A 22162-nucleotide genomic window follows, 5' to 3' on the forward strand; every position below is an offset into this window, starting at 1 on the left:
AAGTTAGAAGGCTTGAAGGCAGAGAAATCTGCTTTCTTACTGCCTCTATGATTGCTACCTAGGTTGATTAGATTGTGGTCTCCTGGCATTGGGTTGATATTGCTGCACATCTGACTGAAAAGATCCCTTGTCCTGAGGTCACTTAATGTCCCTTATCTATTCAAGGGCTGAGTGATTCCAAACACCTGTGTGGGTTGAGCACTGAGTCAGAGGGGCAGTTCCTGAGCTGCCTGCCTCTGAACTTCTTGAATTCCTTCTCCAAAAAGCAAAGGTGATCCATATGAGGTCATCAGTAAAGCAAGGGAATGATGAGGTTTGAGCAATATGGACCACAGACATCCGTCATGTTGTATCAGGTCTAAGTTGGCCAAAGCTGTCAAGGCACTGGCCATGGTATGGTGAGCTGCAAAGTTAATGACCAGTGCAATCCTAGCTGTCACCTCTGAAGCATGACTATGGTTGGATGTCTCCACAAGTCAGAAGATTGCTAATGAGGCCAACTCTAACACTGAGAACATATAGTTTTATACCAACAAATGAGAATGTCACTGGGATATGGCTTCCTGAGAAGAAAAAAGCTGCAATTTCCTGGGTCACTAATTCTACCTGAAAGCTGGTCAATAATCTCTTTAGTTTTTGCCACTGCATTCTGTAATCTGTTGCAGTGAGATAGATGTTCATCTTCATACTATAGCTAAAATACAAATAAGATCAATTAAAATAATTAAGTCTCACTTCCGATGAAATTAGATTTAAAAGCAAGCTTGGTCTTCTCAGTATTTACGAGCAAGTTAAGACATAAAATGCCACAATGAAGATGCCCAGGAAAAGGAAAGCTTATTTTGTTAATAGGATTATGACTTTAGGGAATTCATGAGGAAGATGCTGAAAGGCTAAAGCTGTGCTACAGGGACACTGTAACTAATTTTTTATGATGCTCAGCACTGCATCAAAATTTTTGAGGACTACCCCACTGCTGAATGCAAGACTGATGCTGACATTGTCCAGTTCTTCCAAAGCCATATTAGCATTTGAGAAAGGATTTACATGAATAGAAACCCAGGACACTGAGTCCTTGAAAATTACATAGCTGACAAATATCGTAGACTTTGCTAAAAAGAAATATAAAAAAAAAATAAAACAAGAACGCTTTGGTCTAAAAAAATTATCTAAAACATGAAATACTTATTGATTAAAAAGGTGCCTTGACATTACTCAGTGCACTTGTTACAGATGGATATTCATTTATTTAACTGCAAAATGGGTGTTGAAGTTGTAAATATGTGATTTTGAACTCTTAATTAAAAAGGAACGAAGCTTTTAACGTCAGGCTGCATTGGCTTGAAGAGCAGCTTAAAATTAATCATTTTTTGCAAGTGATTACAACATTTTTAATCACATTAAACTTGATGTAGCAGTATATAGAAATTATAACTAGCAAGTACATTTGTTATAATGAGGTATTTATATCATTGTTTTTATTTATATGTACAACAATATGGTTGAAAGAAAGCAATTTAAAGCTTGGTATGTTTTTATTTACCTCATAAAATATTTTTATTGGACATAATTAAATATATAAATACCATGCTGTGAAAAAGCAACATAATTTACATAAACTAGGAGTATTACGATGTATTTGACTGGCATTCTTTTTACCCCTTTCATCCTAGACACAAGTATGCTTAACATTTTTGATCATTTTCACTATACTGCTGTTCAGTATACAAAGTGGTTGGCAGTTATGGACCCTGACTACTGTGCTATAACGGAAGAAAGCTGTATTAAGTTTGCAACAGTTTTAGTTTTGCCTGTCAATAGGGTGTGAAATTATATTTTAACATTGCACCATTTCTATGACCTCTAGGGCTTTAATGGGTGCTTTTGTGGAGTGTAAAATCTCCAGAAAGGTCTGGATTACTGGCCATAATCGAACACGGCAGCCTGAATTTAGTACCAAATCAGTGAAGGAGGAAACAGTTTTTTAAGGGGAGTGGTTTTGGTACCATAATCACTGTAACAAAGTGATAAAATGAAAATCAAAAGAATTCATTTATTTAAAGGAGACCAGAAACCAATGGAAATATAGAATAATAATAAAAGTACTATAGCAGAAAACCTTATTCTGAAGTTTCATCTGCGACCGTAATGCCAATATTTAAATATTGGCCTATCTTCTAGGAGCTGAATTTCCGTGACCTCGTATGCAAAATTTCCGCGCCTATTCAGTTACTTTCGGGATGTGACGTCATAGTAGCGACTCCAGCAACCCAATTGGGAGTTGCCAGAGTAAAAGACAATACTGGTTTGCGGTGCTTACGGGTGTAATAAAACACTAAGAAAAGCCTGTTGACATTTTTAAAAAAAATTATTTTCCGAAAGATAAAGGCATAATGAAAGAATGGGTACATTATTACAAACGAGTCGATTTTAAAGCAACACCATACAGCACTATGTGCTTGTTATATTTCTCAAAGGAATGTTACGAGAGGGATCAAGAAAAAATAGCAGCTCAAAGATACGCAAATGCTAGGCCTAGACTAAAAGTTGACTCTGTTCCAGACATACCTTTGGACATTTTAAATCCTGGGAAAAGTGTTAAATGTGTGAGTTACGAAAACAGGCAGAAGGACGAGTAAGTGACCATAAAATGCAACAATCAATCCACACATCTTTTATCTAAAAACAGCAGTGCTAAAAACAAATCTGATAGCCCGACACCCTGGGCCCCTTCTGGTTTTAGTTCCAGCCCATCCTGTATTCAAAGTGAGGTGCCCGTCAGGCTTGTCAAAACAAAAATTGTTTGCCTGAGGAAACTTTGATTGCGCTGGTGAAAGGAGTAAATGTATTTTCAAGATGTTGACATACATGCCTTAATACGGCACAATCTAAATCAAATCACCACTGTCCTAGGTGAAATTTAGATTTGATTTTAATCAAATGGAAACTTTTTTAAAAATAAGATTCTAAACCTGTCGTGTTTCGAGAAAACACAATTTTCAGTAATCTTATAAAAATTTTTAAAAAAATGCATTGTATACATGTGGTATGCATAAATGGTAATCTGTAATAATTGGAACTGATATAAACTATTCCTTGGGCAGTCTGAAAAGCAGCGATAAAAAAAAAGAGGTCAAAGTTTCACATTAACTGTCTGACAATAGAACGGGGAGGGGGGACTATTACCCCCCCCCTTGCCCCAATGTGCGACCGCCCATTTGACGTGCCTTTTCTCCCTGTGATACGCCTTATTATTCCCCCATGACAAGTCCCTTTTGCATATTCTGGTCAGTTCTGGCTAAATTGCAAAATAGCTGAAGTTTTGATTTAAGTACGCAAACGATAAAGCCGGTCTGACTAATGAACATAATCCTTATCCTTGCAATTGATCTTGTGAAAAAGACTGCCCTTCGGACATACTTCAAAGAAACCATGTTCGACAGTGTGTGTATGCGTAAGCACCAGCACTTGATTACCAAATAAACGATGCCTATTTTGTTGTTACTTACGATGCCATGGACTTAATTTTAACAGTTCAAATCTGCAGTCACAAGTTACCGTACTTGTGGCAACTGTTTTTCTCACGTTTTATGCCCCACCTTATTTCCTTAGGTATAAGTCTTAATGCATGTAAAACCGTTTGCTGAATAAAATATTTATTCAGAATTAGTTCTTTAGGGCCACATATACTGCATGGTATATTTTGTTTTATTCCTTGTAATTTAATCATGATAATTAAACTTTTCATATACGGTAGAGGAATGTCAGGTGTTAACTGGCCGAGTTTCTTTGGCGGAAATGGAGAAGCGATTTTGTTTGCAGAGAAAATTTCAAAGTGATCATTCATATAAGCTAATTGGTGACAATTTTATTCTTTTAATATTTTTTAATACTATAGTACTGTTGTAGTTGTTTAAAAAAATCTGAAATTTACTTGAATAATGTTTAATCTTCACGTTCTATTTAATGAAGAAGAAAAAAAGAAGAAGAAAAAAAACTGTTGTATGATATTAATTATTTCGTCCAGTGCCGGTTTAGACGTGTGTGCGTGTGATTTGAATTTTTAACGTAGCTTTAACAATTTTTCAGTCATATCGCTACGATGTCTGCAGTGTGGCAGTTTAGACTGTGGATTGCATACGTTATATTTAAAAATGGTTTGGGGTTGGGTTTTTTTCTTCTGACAAATGAAAATTGACAGACATAATGTAATAATCGGGACTTCGCTGCGCAAAATTGAGAGATATAACGAGATCGGGAGGTAGAAGAGGAAATACCCCCAAAAATCGGGAGGTTTTTCTTCCGGCTTGAGAGTTGACAGGTATGAACTGTCCGGGCTTGTGGAATTTCATTCAGGACTTTAGTTTATTTAAGTCACCAGCACGGGGCCTGTGCCTAACAAATTTCTTTTAGTACTTATAAGTACAGTACATAAACTATTATATCAGATTGCAGATTCAACTGTTGAATGTGCAACCCAAATGTGGTCTCCTGTCTGCCTCGCTCGCCAATGTTTATGTTTGTATTTGAGGACTGGCTAGTATATAGTCACGGTACCACGTGATCTGTCGTCTCATCAAAACTCAGAACAACTCGGCAATTTACGGAATCATGGTATCTTTCACGCAATATAATCACTACCCGCTTGCAATATTTAATTTATAAACATTGCAGTCGCATTAAAATCTGTAGAGAATTACATATGTAAAAGGAAAATTTTGATTTCTAGTCTCCTTTAAGTTGTTATTTAGACATTGTGTCAAACTGAAAAGCCCAAAAACTGTTTTCTATCTGCATTTTTTAAACACTCACAGAGGTAAGGAGAGAGAGAGAGAGAGAGAGAGACTGAGAGTGACTAACAATCTTATAGTCTTCCAGCTCCCTGGGATGAATGCCCTCGGTATTGTAGATGCTTCCATCCTTCTCAACGATGCCAATACACTTGGCACCAGCTCGGTGCAAGTAGCGCATGGTGTGCATTCCCACGTTACCAAAGCCCTGTCAGAAAAAAAAAAGATTTCGGTATCTGAATCACAAAATATGGCCAACAATTCTAAGAATGCATTAAATAAGTCAACACCACCTTGTGACTAATCAGAATATATGTATTAAAATTGATCTGCAACTCAGCACAATGATCAATATCAGGTGTCAATTAAAAGTTCTAAAATACAAATATAATCAATTACACACAAAATAAAGTGATTGATAAGACTTGCAAGAAAAACACCAGGATGAACAAAGAATGAAAATTCAGACATATTATCTTCTCCATATAATAACTAAATATCTGTGCCATTTTACGGTGCTAGCACATGCCTCACCCACAAGAACCACTCCGAAGGTTTATTCATACCCTATGTCAGACCAACTCATTATCAAGCTGCATCCACACCCTATGTGTGGCCAACTAAAGTTCAAAATACACAGTAGCAAGCTGCATTCACACCCTATTTGTGGCCAACTTAAGTTCAAAATACACAGTAGCAAGCTGCATTCACACCCTATGTCTGACCAACTAAAGTTCAAAATACATAGTAACAAGCTGCATTCACACCTTGTCTGACCAACTCATTAGAAAGCTGCTTCCACACCCTTTGTCTGACCAATTCAAGTTCAAAATACATAGTAGCAAGCTGTTTTTACACTCTATGTGTGGCCAACTGAAGTTCAAAATAGACAATAGCAAGTAGCAAATCTAATACTTGTTTTCTGATTAAAACTCTAACAGAAAATTGTAGCTACCAAGAAAAGAAAACTCTCAGTGGCACAAAGTTTTAATTTTACTGATTAAAAAAGAGTTTTTCTGACACCTTTCTTTCACTGAAGGTAAATGTCAAATGGTGGATATTCACAATAACCAACATACTCTGTGCTTTCAGTATTCCACGTAAATTTTCCAGCAAGCACCTTCACAATAAAGATGATGACTTGTTGGTACTGAAAATACAGTCCTTTCACCATTTTTCACAGGGCAAACATCTTCCTGGATTGTGTGGTTGCAATGTAAATTCAGGTTCATGATAACATGACTTTTGTCCTCTCCCAAAAAATTTGTTCAACATGCCAATTTATATTTAATATGAAGGAAAAATGGATTAAAGTGAAATAAAAGTTTCCATTCTAATCTTGCCAGAAAGAAAATGTCAATTATGTTGCAAAGGAGTAAAGCTGGAAGATAATTATCCGTGTGTCAACAGACAAATGGCATGCTGTAAATAAGAAAATACAGTGAATTCTTTACTATAAATGGGGGAACCAATTTCAATGAAAGAATAGGAACAAATGGAAAAGGACTGATCATGATTTAATTTGCATGCAGAATTTCAAGAACTTGGTAGCTATGTGCTAATGTAATGACATTCTGATGCTACATGTATAAATGCAAAATTTCATGTCCTTCTACACTTCTCAAAGCACATACTAGTACAATATTCATTCATAATAATTAATACTGACTATGAAATCTGGAAACGGAGAAAGTGACAGCGTAAATGATCTTGAAAATCAAATGTCAATCACAATCTGATCCTCTTTTAGGTACAAGCATATCTGAATAATGTTAACCACTAAAAATGAACAGCAAAAAATATGGACCGTGAAAGTACTGTATTATCCTCAATTAGACACTCATACATGATGTTGATGTGAAAGCAGTTTCCACATCTGATTCAAACATAAATAAAAGTGTTCACAGCATATTTTTATTCCGTACTAATCAATATTTCACTGAGCAAACAGAACATAAGAGTACATAAATGCAGAGCTACCAACCCTCTAGACTCCCAATTTGTGAAAAGAGGGAAAACAATGAATTTCAGACACAATTAGTGAAAAATTATACCATGACACTAGCTCTATTAACTTTGATGGTCAGTACCTCATTACATGTAAATCAAAAAAAAAAAAACTAAAATATATTATTCACACTGATTACATGTACAAATTTATTTGCAGCCAAATTTACTGATAAACACAAACTTCATGCTATTTGTCATACTATGATGCTGTGGCAGACTTCAATTTCCTCAATTAGGCTATCGTAAATTATGAACTCAAGCAAATTATGATGCATGCTATCTTTCAATATCTCAAAATTATGGGGCTGTTATTGGCATCAGTGACCATTGCTTCTATTTTGACTCGCACTTAATGAGATAAAGTTATTTTGTTCCCAATTTAAGCTAATAGAAAATTCGTGATTTACTTGCATGCAGCATGAATCCATGAATAGCTATCGAGAGTCGTGAAATTCACGCCAAAATCGTGAGGGTTGGCAGGTCTGCAAATGTCCTCTACATATCACTACTGAATAATCAATTGGCAAATCAATCCCATTTTAAAGCCCATTTTCATTACATTCATCCAAAGTGACATTTTTCCAGGTTTGATAATATTCCATTTTGTTTAAACTGGCTTAAGAATGTTTTCAGGTCAGTCAAGGATCTGACAATATATCCTCCTGTTGACTGAACTGATCAACCACCTGGACCATAATAGAAAAATCTAGTTTGCAGCTTAATTTGGCATGCAGTTAGTACAAACTGTGGTATGATGCAGTTTTCTTTTAAATGAGACATAATTTCAGCAATGTAATTTGAAAAGACTTAAGTGTGCTACCAACGTCTGACATAGCTGCCAACCCTCCAGGCTTGCAATTAGTGAAAATACAGATAAAAATTAGTGAATTTTGACAAGAATTCGTGAAGCAATCTTCGAGTCTGGGAATATTTGTCAGTACAAATGTTTAGTATCATCTCCAGCTGATAAAAGTAGATTGTGTTCAACAAGAAAACTCACAAACAATGCTTCAGCATTGGTAGCTTGCAGGTCTTCCGTCTATGGCTTAAAATATTCCAGAACTGAAATCTGCTGCGAGTTCTTAATTCTCCCAACCTCTATGTGCTTTTTGCTACCAATGTGCTTCCTCACATTGTCTCTGCCACTATGCCCAATGCTAAAATTTGTGGCACACTACGTGCAAAAAGCATGAATGTATATCAATGTTTGATGGCTGAATGCATGGCCAATTTTTGGTATATTCCCAACTAAACTTCATCTTTTGTCCAATACATTTCTTTTTCCTTGTTGGTGAAGACATTTTCAAGATGCAATGCCAAATCAGTGTTTGCAGCACATGTGTGGAGCAAAATTCCGGTTAGGCCCCAGTTTCTCTCAAAAGCATTTGTAAAACTACTCTTATACATATAGATTAAAAATACACTAAAATGCTTGCTACTGGGCCAACTGTACCAATCAGCTATAGTTCCACTAATACCGTGACCAGCAGTACCGGATCATTTCAGCAACTGCCAATATTACAACTAGTGCTTAATGGGAAATCGGTTATTTTATTAAAGATTTAAAATAATTGAGAATTGGGGAATTTGTTATATTTTTGCATGCGGTGTGAATCTTTGAATCGCTGAAAAAGTCATGAAATTCACACCAAAATCGTAAGGGTTGGCAGCTATGGTCTGATCACTCTATGGGGAAGTTGGAGTTCATGTGTCATAATCCAGTCAGGAAACTGATAACTCCTTAGGATCAGCTAGGCCAAAAATTATATGAAATGGTATTTCCAGTTTGCTGCTTTGTGATCAGTAAGTGACACTACAATAATGGGGATAGTGAAACTCTCTACAGACAGAAGAGTTTTCATTTGGAAAAAATAGACGCTTTGTTGCTAAAAGCTTACTCTGCTGTCAATGGGTTTACTACAGTGCCTAATCCCTAAACCTTGACAGCTGTCTTTAAAAGCAGTGAAAAACCTAATCACTAATTTACAGCAGCAGAATTAAACCTATTTCTAATATATCAATGGAGCAGGATGTCTGCATCTTCACTGATTAACACCTCTGTCTTCATGCTACGAGTTGGCAATGAATAAGTTACCAAATCAACCTAATTACTGCAAAGTGATAAGGCTTGTTTGTTCAAAACTTCATAGAAGTAAATGCGAGAGTAATTTTTTTATAGAGATATATACACTTAATTTTAATTTTTTGTTCAAATGACAAATCCACAAAATCTGATACCTGCAATTAAAATTATTCAGAGAACTGATGGCAATTAAGAAGAAAGTAAAGTACATAAAATAAATTGTTTATCTCTAAAACAAAAATGTCATTTAATAAATGGATTTTATTTATATGAAAGCCATGAAACACTATGTCTGTCAGAACTGTTACCTGCACAATGAAGGTTTTATCTCCAAAGCCTGGAGTTAGTCCGACCATACTCATATAACTGGCTTCCATCACAAAGTTTTGAAGGCCATGGAAAACTCCCTGCAAAAAAAGCATGCCAGTAACAATAAATTCATTCAGTTGGTCTGAGATTGCAAGTATAACTACTGAAATTTATGTAAATCTGCATGTAAATATTTAAATGTACTGAATAAAGTGTTAACTTTCCTCTGCTCAACTGCTGGTTGAAAAATATTTGTTCTTTTAATAAAAAGGGGTCTTTTAAACTCTGACAAAATACCCTTAAATTTATTTACCTTTGTGTATAAAAGACATTTTTTGTTTTAAAAATCCACTAATTTCTGGTTGGTGCTCCAACATTTATTTTCAATGTAATATGACTATGGATTATTTAATATCATAAACTTAAGATTTTGTTATCAGCTAAACATGAAATGAAAATACAATGTATCAAATCATCAAATGCTTAGGCCACATAAATAAGTATTCATATTATTATAATACATGCATATTATTATAATACATGCATTTTTCCCCACTCCCTCCAAAAACCTATATAAACATGGAGTGGGTTTGCATCACCTTAATATCACGAAAATAAACTGCCAAAACGTTAATTTCATTATCAGTTAAATATCAACTGAAAATGCCTTCTAATAAGAACTTTTACCACTTGGCTACGAACCTATTCTTTGTCCCATCAATTTCCCGGGTACTGTGGGAACTCTTGAGTGTTTCCTTTTTTTGGTCAGTTATTGTAACGTTTAACCTTTTGACCCCAAAAGCAATGGGCTTCTTTTTTTCCCTACGTGAAAACCATCCACAAAATAAGGTCAAAGTCTATGATGAGGAACTAATGTTATTGTGGTTTCTTCTTTCAGCTACCCCAACTGCAAGCTATTTACAGAGTTTGATTAAAACAGCTAATCGACGGCTTAAGTTTATGTGCAGAAACCATTTTTTTCCTTTCAGTCACCTTGACATCAACAGGGTTCTTTTTTACCATTAGCACAAGCCATCCACAAAGTCTGATAAACACAGCTGAAGATATTGCCCAAAACTCCACATTGTTCTACCTCATCCCAAGTTCATGCCATCCACAAAGTTTGGTAACTGTAGATGGTGGAGGTTTATTATGAAGAAACCTAGGTCTTGTTTACATCAGTGACCTTGACCAATACCCCAAATCAACAGGGTTCTTCCTTACCCAAAGTGCAAGCCATCAAAACCTTTAGTAGCTGTAGATGGTATACTACTCAAGTCATTGTTCAGGTGGACAAACAACAATATAACTTAATACTTGGCCTTTTGGCTGATGTAAGAAAAATGAGAAATGGGGATGGAAAAATGTATACTTGCACAAAATAAGAAATTTTCCTATAACTTTCATGTATTTCTAAGCTGTCTCTTGTTTGAAAGTTTGGAAAATTAACATAAGATTCCAAATGATCCTTGTTTGCCAAAAACTGATTTTTTCATGTCACAGGCTAATTAAAAATGTGCAATGAATGATGGAAACTTACAAAATTATAAAATTTTATGTCTTTCCTCATATATGGAAGAGACAGTGTAAGAGCCAATTATGTTCCTCAATTGAAGTAGCATTTTTCTTGTAACAATAAGGTTGTGTAGGTAGGAGTTAGGTAGACAGCATTCTGCATAAGCACTTACCCTACCAGTGGCAGAGACACGCCCATGAATACCTCCTTGGGTAATGGGTTTTCCAGTGACACAAGCATGGGCATTTATGTCCAAGTGACCTGAAATTTATGTAAAACACATTTTAGAATCTGAATTGTCAGTTTCTTCTGTTGTTTCCCTCTACATTAAAACATACAATTACAATCAATACATCAGCAGTTGCTGATACTTACAGAAAAGGACACAATTATGAGCATCTCTGACCTTTCAGAGTGTTCATAATGCGACAACATCTGTTGTTATGTCCATGTTATAAAATTTGAAGGTTGATTGCACAATATGTTAGTAAAAGATATTATGATAATGAAAGAACCCACAAAAAGACCTTCAACTGGTAGGACAATTACTATGTGTCTTACATACTTATTGGGGCACCTGAGTGGCCGAGTGATCTAAAGTGCTCTCCGTTACAGATCATTGCCATGTCACCTCTGTCTGTGTGGGATCGAGTCTCCGATTTGGCCAATGTGGGTATGTGAGAAAGCTTGCCAGTAGCTTCTCGTGGGTCAGTGGTTCTTTCCGGGGTCATCCCAGGTTCCTCCTCCACCATTAATACTGGCTGCCATGTATAGCCTATTGTGTGCTGAAAAATGGCATTAAACCATACAACAACATGGTTATTATTACTCTTAAAAAGTAACAATTAAAAATGATTAAATATTGTGTTTAAATTACCATTTCTTCTTCTTTCAATTTATTGAGTTCCTCTTCCAAAATGCTACATTTATGATTCATGTTAGTTTTGTATTCTTTGCATTAGCCACTTCATAATTCTTGTATCATTTAATACGTTTAAAAACCATCATCAATGTTAATATTACAAACATGCATCTGAATAATTTTATGTGCTAATGAATACAAAATTTCCAGAATATTTTGTCCAAAAATGTAATAATTCTACTGACAGGGCTGTGTGTCGATGCACCCAGAAAAATCAATGGTAAGCAGAAGTGGCCTAATCATGCTAACATATTTATTCCAAATAATGGTATTTTCATATTTTTTCCATGCCACATTTAAAAATAAAGAAACAATAATAACAATAATAATAATAATAGTGATTAATTTCAAATGACACACAAAATTGATAGACACTATGCAATTATTTTTAAAAAAGCTGAAAAACAATAAATAAAATATTCAAGTCAGAATGTAAACTATAGACTGTTTTACATGTACTAAAACAACTGATGACAGAGTAGTTGACTGGTCACAAAACCGCTTTCAATACCCAAGTGTCATGTGGATTAACTTAAAATGTTGTCCATTAGCAACAATTAAAAAAATCTGACATGCTTCAAACTTGTGATGAAGAAATTCAATAAATAGGTTGAGCAGAAAACATATTCAACATGATGACGAAGGAAAAGCATTCATTCATCTTGAGACAGTTAAAGGAAAAACATCATGTCTTCTTGAGACAGCTGGTTTAATTAGTTAATGCATCACCTGGATAACTGTAAAATCAATGATAATCAGCATTATGTTGAGCCAACATGTGATTGCTGGCTTCTTATATATTTACTGCTGGAGAGCATACAAAGGGAGACAAAGCAATCCTGCAATTCCTATTCTTACAAAAGTGGAGTAACTTGTGTAATATCAAGTGATAAAAGCCTAATTGACAAAATAATGAAGTAAACACTGTCAACAAAGAAACTGCAAGCATCATTAGGATTAGTTCATGATTTTTATCAATGCGCTTTAATTGTGAGTTATTATCAGTATACCTAGTCAAGTAAAACTCACCGTTATTGTTCTGCCAATTTCAGGAGATTCTAGCCAGATTCTTAACTCAGACCTTAAAACAGCATTGTCTATTCATAGTAACCCAAAATATTTGACATTACTCTTGGGTTGTCATTGTTATAATTGATTTTTTTTATCATCTTCAGCTGGAGGTTAGTGTTTGGAGAAACATTTTAATTGGTTATATGCAAGAGTTAGCAATATTGCATAATTTTAGCACTGTGTGCAAAAATGAGCGCTCAGTGAAAGTAACTGAGTTCTGTGTGCAGATTCATCATGATTTTGTGAATTTACTATACATACATGTCTGTAGGTTTCTCCAGTTATATTCTTTATTCACACATTCATTTAAATCACACTAACTGGCATGATAAAGAGATGACACTATTTTTTCATATTTCTGTAAATATATTTTCAAAACATAATCATATATCCTTAAGTTTTCTTACGAAAATGTCCATGCAATACTCACATAAAAATTGTATGGTCACTGTATAAATGTACAATACTAAATAAAAATTATATATGTAAAGTCGTAGTGTACGTATATACCTAGCGTCATAGAGTAGGTGTCAGCCAACCAGCTCATCTCTCTTTCTCCAGTTCCCATATCTGGGGCAGGCACATCAATACCAGGACCTAAAAAGCCACAAAATACAACACATATCAACAGCCAAAAATATTATGCAACAAGGAATTGTCAAATGTTGAAAAACACTAAAAAAAAAAAGAAGTATGACAAATTATGAAATCTTAAAAAGTACCAAAAGCCCCTTGGAGAGATTGATGTTCAACTAGCAGAAATGAATTTCTAGAAATTCGAGATATGTCGATTCTTTTCCTTTTTCCTGCAGTGTTGAAACATGATATTCTTCAGTAATAAGATTTTCAATTCAGAAGCTGTGGTGGACATACTGGACATCAGATTGACACCATTTTCAAGCAAGTACAAGAAGACATCATTAGAAGTCTTTCATAAAAAGCCTATGTAAATAAGACCATCAATTTAGGAATAGCAGCACCAAGACTTTCAAGATGGCAATCATATTGGATTTATGATTGCCACTGCTGCATTTAGAACCAACTATGCCATGGATCATAAGAAGACTTTTGGAGGAAATCTTTTGATGAGATGGCCATTCATTTGAAGAAGTAGAAATAATATTTTCAAGATGTCCAACAAAGAGGTCATACAGAGGGTCAGATTGCATCATTTTCATTTATGACCAACATGACACCATAAGAAATCTTCTGTGAAAACCCAATGTTGAATACCTATCCATTAAGAAGTAGTGATAAGAAGATTATCAAGCTGACTGCCATGTGGCCATATAGGATGCAAGATCAACATCATTTTAAATTAGGACCAAACTGACTTCTGAAGAAGTCTTCTGGTGAAAAACCCATGTTGATATGACTTTCCATTTAGGAGTAGTGGTAACAAGATTGGCCCCATTTTTATTTAGGACCAATAAGACCACATAATTTTTTTTTTTGGTGAAATCACTACGTCAATATGATGATTATCAAGGATGAGTAGCATTAACCAGTTTTTAAGACAGCCACTGTGATACCCATCTTGGTCATATCAATCCCATTTCCTGGCAGGATCAACTAGACATCATAAGAAGCCTACCCGTAAAAACTACATGTTAATATTTCTGTTCAGGGCTAGTAGTAGAGCAAGATTTAGAAGATGAAACCACAATGTCGATATGAAGGAGTAGCAATGATAAGATTTTCAAGAATGTCCACTGTGATAGCCATATTGGAGGTCAGACCAGGCTTATTTTCAGGTATGACCAACTAAATATCATAGGAAGTCTTCCTGTGCAAACTGCATTATTATATGTCTTTCTTTTCCTGAGAAATAGCTACAGTGCTAGAAGTGAAATTAGATTAAAAATTGAAGGGTTTCTTTAAAAGCTTTTTTTCTAGGCCTTAAACTTTTTGGGAGGTTCAAGACACAAAGCAGTTGCAAGATTATCTCCATGATGAGCATAACATTTTTAAAAAATTTGATAAAGTATGCTTTGAGATCGTGTCTAAAGAAAATGAAAATAACGTTAAAGTTAAAAAACAAATACCTGCAAGTGCTAATAAAGTTGCACACTTTCTCAAACACTAGGCTAGTGTAGCAAAAAAAGCATTTTTGTGGTATCGGGGTAGAGCCATTCATTTGATTTAAAATTTATGGGGCTTTTTTTATATATACTTATTTATGTTTCGTTCAGTTTTTTAGGGCATTTTTAAAAAAAGTTTAATATGGTCAAAAATTAAATAATAGGTTTTTCTAGGTTTCTGAGGTGTGTTTTTATGCCTGAACAACAAGATGGTTGGTGTCATGGCTATAATGCATGTAAGAGTGCCACCATTTTCATCTAGGACCAACTAGGCATCCTAGCTAGCCTTCTGGTGAAAATCCCATGTCAAAATGACTTTCTATTTATGTGGAGTTGCGATAACACAATTTTTTAGATTTCTGCTGTGGTGACCATTTTGGAAATTAGCTTGACAACATCTTTATTTATGACCTACTAGACATCTTAAGTAGTTTAATTAGAACCCATGCTGATATGACCATCCATTCAGAAGTAACAATGATAACAAGAGGTTCAAAATAGTCACCATGGTGACTGTACTAAATGTCAGATCATCACCATTTTCACTAAAGTTTGCTACAAGAAAATGTAGATGATATGCCTGTAAAAGGTATTAGACACGATGGCAGACTGCCAGCTAAAAGGATGCTTCAAAATATATTCATTATTAAAACCATGTCTTCATTATACTTAAAAATACCATATATACTCCCTTATATGTTGAGCCCCACCCCAAACAAATAAGACCCTGATCTGCCATGCATTATGTGCAGGCAGATCAGGGTATATGTTGTTTGTTCTTCTGATATATCCTAACAAACTCCATAGACTCAAATCAACTGAGACATTATGCAGCAACAGAGTTGGGTCTATGCAGCTTTCATTGGTATCTGACTTGTATGCAAGTACATATGGTAGTCCATTTCCTTCAAGAGTTTAAAAAAAAAACAACATTTTTAAGCCTTGGCTTGCCTAAAACAAGAAAATCAACAACTGGTAAATTAGTTGTCAAGTCACTTAGTACTTATATGAAGAAAAAAAAGCTTATATAATTATTGAAAAGTGTTTTACCTGTTGTGAAAAGTAGTTCCAACTTAATCTTGGATACAAAGCTATTTGAATTTCACAGTACATGGTGCATATATACCTGTTGAGTTTGTTTTCAGTGATTTTCCAAAGAGTATTTTGTCTTATGGAATTTACTCATCATGCTACCTTGTTTTTCACTGCATAAAAAGGTCTTGTTATCCTACCTTGTTTATCACTATATAAACAGGTACAAAAGAAATAGAAAAGCATACAACTGTCACTACAGCAAGGGGATGCTACTCCATCTGATAACAACCAGTGTTAAACATCTTCACATTCACCTAATTTTATCCCATTTTATTTATGTATTCATCAGTTTTTGGAAAATACAATCAACACTAAATTTCTCCAATTAGAAAGTGATCATTCAAAATTTTGCATTCCTCCAGATAAATGCAGAGTTTTTAACAAAATTTAAAATTTTTTTGTTTAAAAAAAAATCAACTTTTAAATTTAATTTTCATGGTATATACTAAAATTCAAGGATTTTTCAAGGTTGTAGGAACACAAATTTGTGATGGTGATTGCTGGATGGGTGGGTGGAGTCTAGTAATAACCTGACCAATTCATGGATCATCACCTCTATAAGTCCTCTATCTACAAGTACTCTTGGCTACTAAAACATTTTAATTTCAAGCCCTAATTCAGTCTTGATTTTCTGTTATTCCTAAATTCCAAATTTTGTTCATCTATCTGTAAATCTCTCGAAGGATCCAACTTCAAAAATTGAAGGAAAATTCTAATTTTATCTGCATTTAGTTGGAAGAAGTAGATGTCTTCCCTATGTTAGCATCAGAGCTGCCTACCAATAAATCCTTTCTTGCCCAATTCCACTGCCAATCTTCTGGTAATTTTCTCCAGTTCTGCTTCTGAATATTTGGATGGGTCAATCTTTACACCAGCCTTCGCTCCACCAAAAGGAACATCCACAACAGCACATTTGTATGTCATCAGTGCAGCCAAAGCCTTCACCTCATCAGCATCAACCATTGGGCTGTATCGGATACCTGTGGAACAGCAGAGACATATAAAGCAACAGTGTTGACCCAGATTTGATAAACCTTACAAGTATTTCATTTATACAGGTTAGTCCTATGACTTGAAATGCTTGTCATAATCAAGATGGTCATCAAATGATAACTCTGACAAAGTGATCACTACATTCCCTCTTATACATTGTATGATGAAGAAAAGAAGATATGCAGTCATAAGACAAACCTGGAGATACTGTCTGTTCAACTGAAAAAGTAATAAAGTAAAGGTACCAATCCAAAAATTCGACTTCCATTTCTGCCGGGTAAAAACATTTGGTTTAGTTTACTCTTCAGACTGCTTTACAAATCTCAGACTTTTGTTACTACACATCTTCTTAATATTAAGAACCCATGACACACACACACCCCATCCGAGGCAGATATTCTAACCACTTGGCTACCAGGGTCTGCTTCAGATAGGACTTATTCTGGAGAAGTGAATTCCAAAGTTTCTAGCAAGTTTAAAATTCACGAACTGTCACTCAGTGGTTTGCTCAAGGATAAACAGAAACTTCGCTACAGCTTGCAATGAAATCACATTATCTATATTTGTCTAATATAATACATCAAACATTAAAAATCATGTTTTGACATTACTGTTTCTTTAATTAATGTCACACTTTTGTACAACAAAGAATCTTGTTTCATTCTGAATTTACAATGACACTATAATATATCCACATTCACAAGCAAAACACAGTTATGGACATGTAACATCCAAAGTTATTCCTGGTATACAAGAAACCATGCTTAAAAGAGTTTTCCAGAGATGGGATCTACTGAAAATAAAGGTAATTTATATAGAACAATGGAGAACTTTATTAAAGAAAGTTATTTATTGACAATTTTTCCCCAATGCCATTATTAAATGAACATTAAACCACTTAATCCCCACCCCTTTTCACTGCTGATGTCCATCCCTTTCATAACATTTTTCAGAGGTCCCTCAAGCCTTCACTTAAACTATAGTCTATGTTTCTGGACCCCATTGTGCACCAGGTAGACTGTAGTGAGAAAGACCATATCTAGGATTTTACTCCTGCAACTTTGTCAGTGGAATACATATGAAATATAAAAAATTTAAAATTTTACAAGTTGGCTTTCCCTTTTATTTTGCAAATTTAAAAAAAAAAAAGAAGAAGAAGAATTTATGATGAAATAAGACACTCTCTGAATCATGAAAAACATGTTTATAGTGCCCCTTTGGGAGTTGAAAGTGCCATTTTGTAAGAATAAGTACCATGCTCTTTTTAAATTCTGGGGAAACCAATATTTATATATTTCCAAACAGATATAAGCCACAGATTTTGTGACCATAAATGACTTTGTAAACAGCATTAGGATGTTTGATATTCAAAATAATTGTCTAAATAAAACAAAAGTAGGATCTACTCAACTATTTGTGCATTTGAACACTAAATTATCAAAAGATTCAAAAAATGTCTCTAATGTAGCAAGATAGTATCAGCTTAACTAATTGCAACTGTTAATTGTGCATCTAAGGTTTTAACATTTATTAGCAACTTGTTCTTCCACAAGATGTACACTAGAATACTGTTGCTGACTGCCTCGAATCCAACCCGGAGAATAGACCAATTCGACTAAATGTGTGTGAGGAATATTGGGGCTCAATTAATACAGGAACTGCTAACACAGTGATGAACTTTGGCAAGAAAAGGAATGCCAAAGAGTAACTTGAATGAATGAAGCCAACTGCAGTGTTTCTTGATAAGGTGCAAAGAAACTGCATGATCAGTGAGCTTGAAGATATATGGCACAGGACTGAAATGGATCTAGCAGCTTTACAACTGGAGCTGACCATATTTCTGATATACTGGTTTACAACTGTATTTTTTGTGGTATGTACCACAAAACAGCTTCACTGTACAGTGTACAGAAATTCACAATGAATCTTTTAATGGCTTTAATGCTATGAAAAAAATATTTCAAGATAATGTATCTTTAAAAAAAAAAACAGCTCTATCTGTCACAAATTAACGGTGACAAATATAATTCTATTTATGACCCTTTAGTCATATCTTTGACAACTTCATGTTTTCCAACATACTGTCCAAATGAATTGCTGTGAAACATATTCTTGCAAAATCCAACTTTCAGAATGTTTTAGGATTAAAACAAAAATAAAACAAAAACACATGTCTTTTTTTTAACTAGAACATATGAATGCACTAAGTATATACATTCCTTTGAAAGATTGAATCATCCTATGATTTTCAAAAGCTCACTTGTTTTCTGAACTATATGTAATTTCTCAAGTCCACTAAATATTTTCTTGTTTGTTGAGTTAGTATGTTTAATGTTTATTGGCCATGTCTAATATCCTGCCCTGGTGATGGCATCCCACTCAAAGTTTCCTTCATAATATATTGTATAAACAGTGTAGCTGGAAAATCGTAGGTTTCAGTATCAATACTTCATATTTGCATCAATAGGCTTACTAATGACAGCACAACGTCTTTTACAGTAACAGCTATAGTGTAAGTTTAATCATCCCACTTTAGTTACAGCTTTTAAGATTGCAATTTATATAGGAATTAAGAGACACATTGCAAATTCATCCAGCATCAGGTACTGAACATTTAATTATTTGGGCAGGGAGGTGGGGGTTGCAAATTTTGTTTGCACTGAAATATTGTCTGGGTTTTTTATCTCAAGAAATTATTTTACCATGGATGGAATATGATGCTAGTTATGTTTTCAATCAGAGAAAGATATTTTATTTCAGTTATTGACAGATTGAAACTAGAGCAAAAAGTTGTCTGACTCCTGCCCCTAGAACTCTGAATTGTTGGTCCCTAATATAATTGCAGTATATCATGGTCAATATCATATTACATTAGGCAATACTGCAGTATACCACAGTACAAAACTTTTTGTGGTACTGAGTTCTGGTTACAACAGTTCATTGTGATCAACAAGTTCAAGACTTGTGCCAAGTAGGCCCTCACTTCTGTTCATTTCCTGCCAATATTCTTGATAAAAGGTACATGGGTAAGAATCTCACCAGTGAGACCTGCTTGTCAAAAGTGTAAAGCCCAAGAGCTGAAGCAAAACCCTTCAAACTATACATATTAGAGTCTGCACTTTCAATGGATAGCTCCCCCCACCCACACACACACACAATGCCTTGTGGAAATCTCAATCAAAAGACTTGGACAATAATATCATAAAACTGAAAAACCAACTTTTGTGGGCAGTTGCCACTATTGCTGGCATTGATTTTTCTGTATTTGGATTTATTCATTCCAAGGTCAAGAACAGGCCTAGTACTGTGAAAGCTGAAAAACTTGTATCATGTATCTGAAACATGCTAAGAAAATGTAGTATTTACATGCAGCAATTTCAAATGTTTTAACTTACTGTACTGACTGGCTTACTCTTGCATTTTAACTACTTTAAAATATAACATTAAAAACTATGCATATATTCTGCAAATAAATTGGAAACCTAAACCTATTCTTCTATTTACTAAATTTCATTAAAATAAAACTCTGATTACACATCAAAGGTCCAATTTTTAATAAATCTTAATTTTAAATCATGATTTTTTGTGTAACCCATTTCCAATACAACAAACTAATGATCAACTATGCACCAGATTTTTGTTTACTACACTTTGAAACATATATAAGAATATGGGCTTTTCTTTTTCAAAAGAAAGCAAATAATGAACATTACGGCAATTGTTTGTAAAAATTTTGACATTTGACCTTCCTCTAATTCAAGGACTTTCGTGTGCTTTTAACCAAGTTATTATTTTTTTCAACACTTTCAAGTCATTGAATTTGCCATCTTAAAATTCAAGCACTTTCAAGGCTTTCATACCCCTAAATAAAACTGATGACATCACACGTGACATTATGGATATTTCACCAGATATCTTCTGCAGTTGGGGGGGGGGGATAATAACCTGGGGTATAGTATGATAAATAGGTCAAATCCCTGACCATGTCATGTACACAAGTAACACCACTGCATCATCCAATTGTAAGCAACATAAAAAAATATTAAAAAACATCTAAAAATATTTTTTTTAAAATGCGCTTGCTACAGTATCCGAGCTTCTCACCTCCTTTGCATGGTGTCCTGTGTTGGCTATGCTGGGCTCTCCATGCCTCGATGAGTTCAATCTCCCCCGTGTCTCTCCGGATTGGAAACGTAATCTTAAGCAAGTGGTTGCATGGTTTTATCATCCTCAAGATTCCGTTCACTTTTTGCCTCTTTCTTTCTATCGAGTCCTTGCCTTTCACTTCAGAAATTAGTTGGTTTTCCATGAGCGCTGAAGCTTTGTCAAAAAATTTGTCCACTGTTTGGGCGAAGCTCAAGTTCTCGGGATCGTAATGATGACTACTACTAAATCTTGGCGAAATAGGATTAAATCTTGCTGCAGACAACACACACCACCCATTTTGATTGACTGTTTGATGAAAAGTTCTTACAACTCCAGTAGTAATGTTTCGCAACATTCTGTTGTGTTTGGAGGCCACAAAATTAAATGTAGTTTCAGACAAGATGGTACAGGACGGCTCGACCTTGACTGCGACTGGAGGAGTGTCACATCATTGTGCTTTTCCACAAATCAGAATGTGCGTTTCACCTCATCGGTGGAAGTGCCCAAATGGCCTTCCAAACGAATAAACATGTAACATATATTTAAAAATAAGAAACGGAATATTATTATGCATTAACAAATCGACAGTATCATTTACCTTTGTATTTTCCTTTTGTGCTTACAGACCGAGCAATGCTTCTTATCCTTTGCACACGAAAACTAAGACATTTAAAACAACCCTGGAAATGTAGGATGTAACTTATTAAATAAAATTCATGGTTTAAAAAAATCAAGTAAACCCTGACCAATTACAGGCAATAACGACTGAGCAGGAGACATACACAAGAAATCTAGTTTTCATTTTGAGCTGTAAATAACTACAAAAAAAAGTGATACAATTAATTAATGTCTAAATTGATTACTGACTAAATTTCTGGTTTACGTGCCAACAATATTTCAAAAAGGAAGCAAAACTTTTTATACAATGATTTTGACAGCGCTTTACACTAGGCTCTAGAAACGTACAAAATAGTTTACGATTTCGACCCAGATCGTAGTAAAGATTTGGTAAATATAAGATTATCGAAAGACTCTTTCAAATTTATTTTTTAAAAATGCATTGCACACCAAGAGTCTGGACAACAAGGTATGACGTAAACAGTTTTAGCTGTTTACGGGCTAAGCTGCGGAATTTCATTCCAGCTG

The 22162-nt window shown here is 34.7% G+C and overlaps 1 protein-coding gene across 1 annotated transcript in view; it reads right to left on the reverse strand.

Annotated features, from left to right (window-relative positions):
* The window catches only part of LOC149805827 (glutamate dehydrogenase, mitochondrial-like), a 49582-nt gene extending 28114 nt beyond the window's left edge, over window positions 1–21468 (reverse strand). Inside the window, exons 1-6 of the mRNA XM_089950541.1 lie at window positions 20975–21468; window positions 16657–16857; window positions 13212–13298; window positions 10881–10969; window positions 9192–9290; window positions 4861–4998 (exon numbers count right to left, since the gene is read on the reverse strand). Of these exons, the coding sequence (XP_089806667.1) occupies window positions 4861–4998; window positions 9192–9290; window positions 10881–10969; window positions 13212–13298; window positions 16657–16857; window positions 20975–21371 (1011 nt within the window). The 5' untranslated portion in view covers window positions 21372–21468. The remainder of the gene's footprint in view (window positions 1–4860; window positions 4999–9191; window positions 9291–10880; window positions 10970–13211; window positions 13299–16656; window positions 16858–20974) is intronic.
* Window positions 21469–22162: the final 694 nt, after the last annotated feature.

This window comes from Sinohyriopsis cumingii, chromosome 2, assembly GCF_028554795.1.
Source record: "Sinohyriopsis cumingii isolate HCF-2022 chromosome 2, ASM2855479v2, whole genome shotgun sequence".
Classification (NCBI taxonomy): Eukaryota; Metazoa; Mollusca; class Bivalvia; order Unionida; family Unionidae; genus Sinohyriopsis; species Sinohyriopsis cumingii.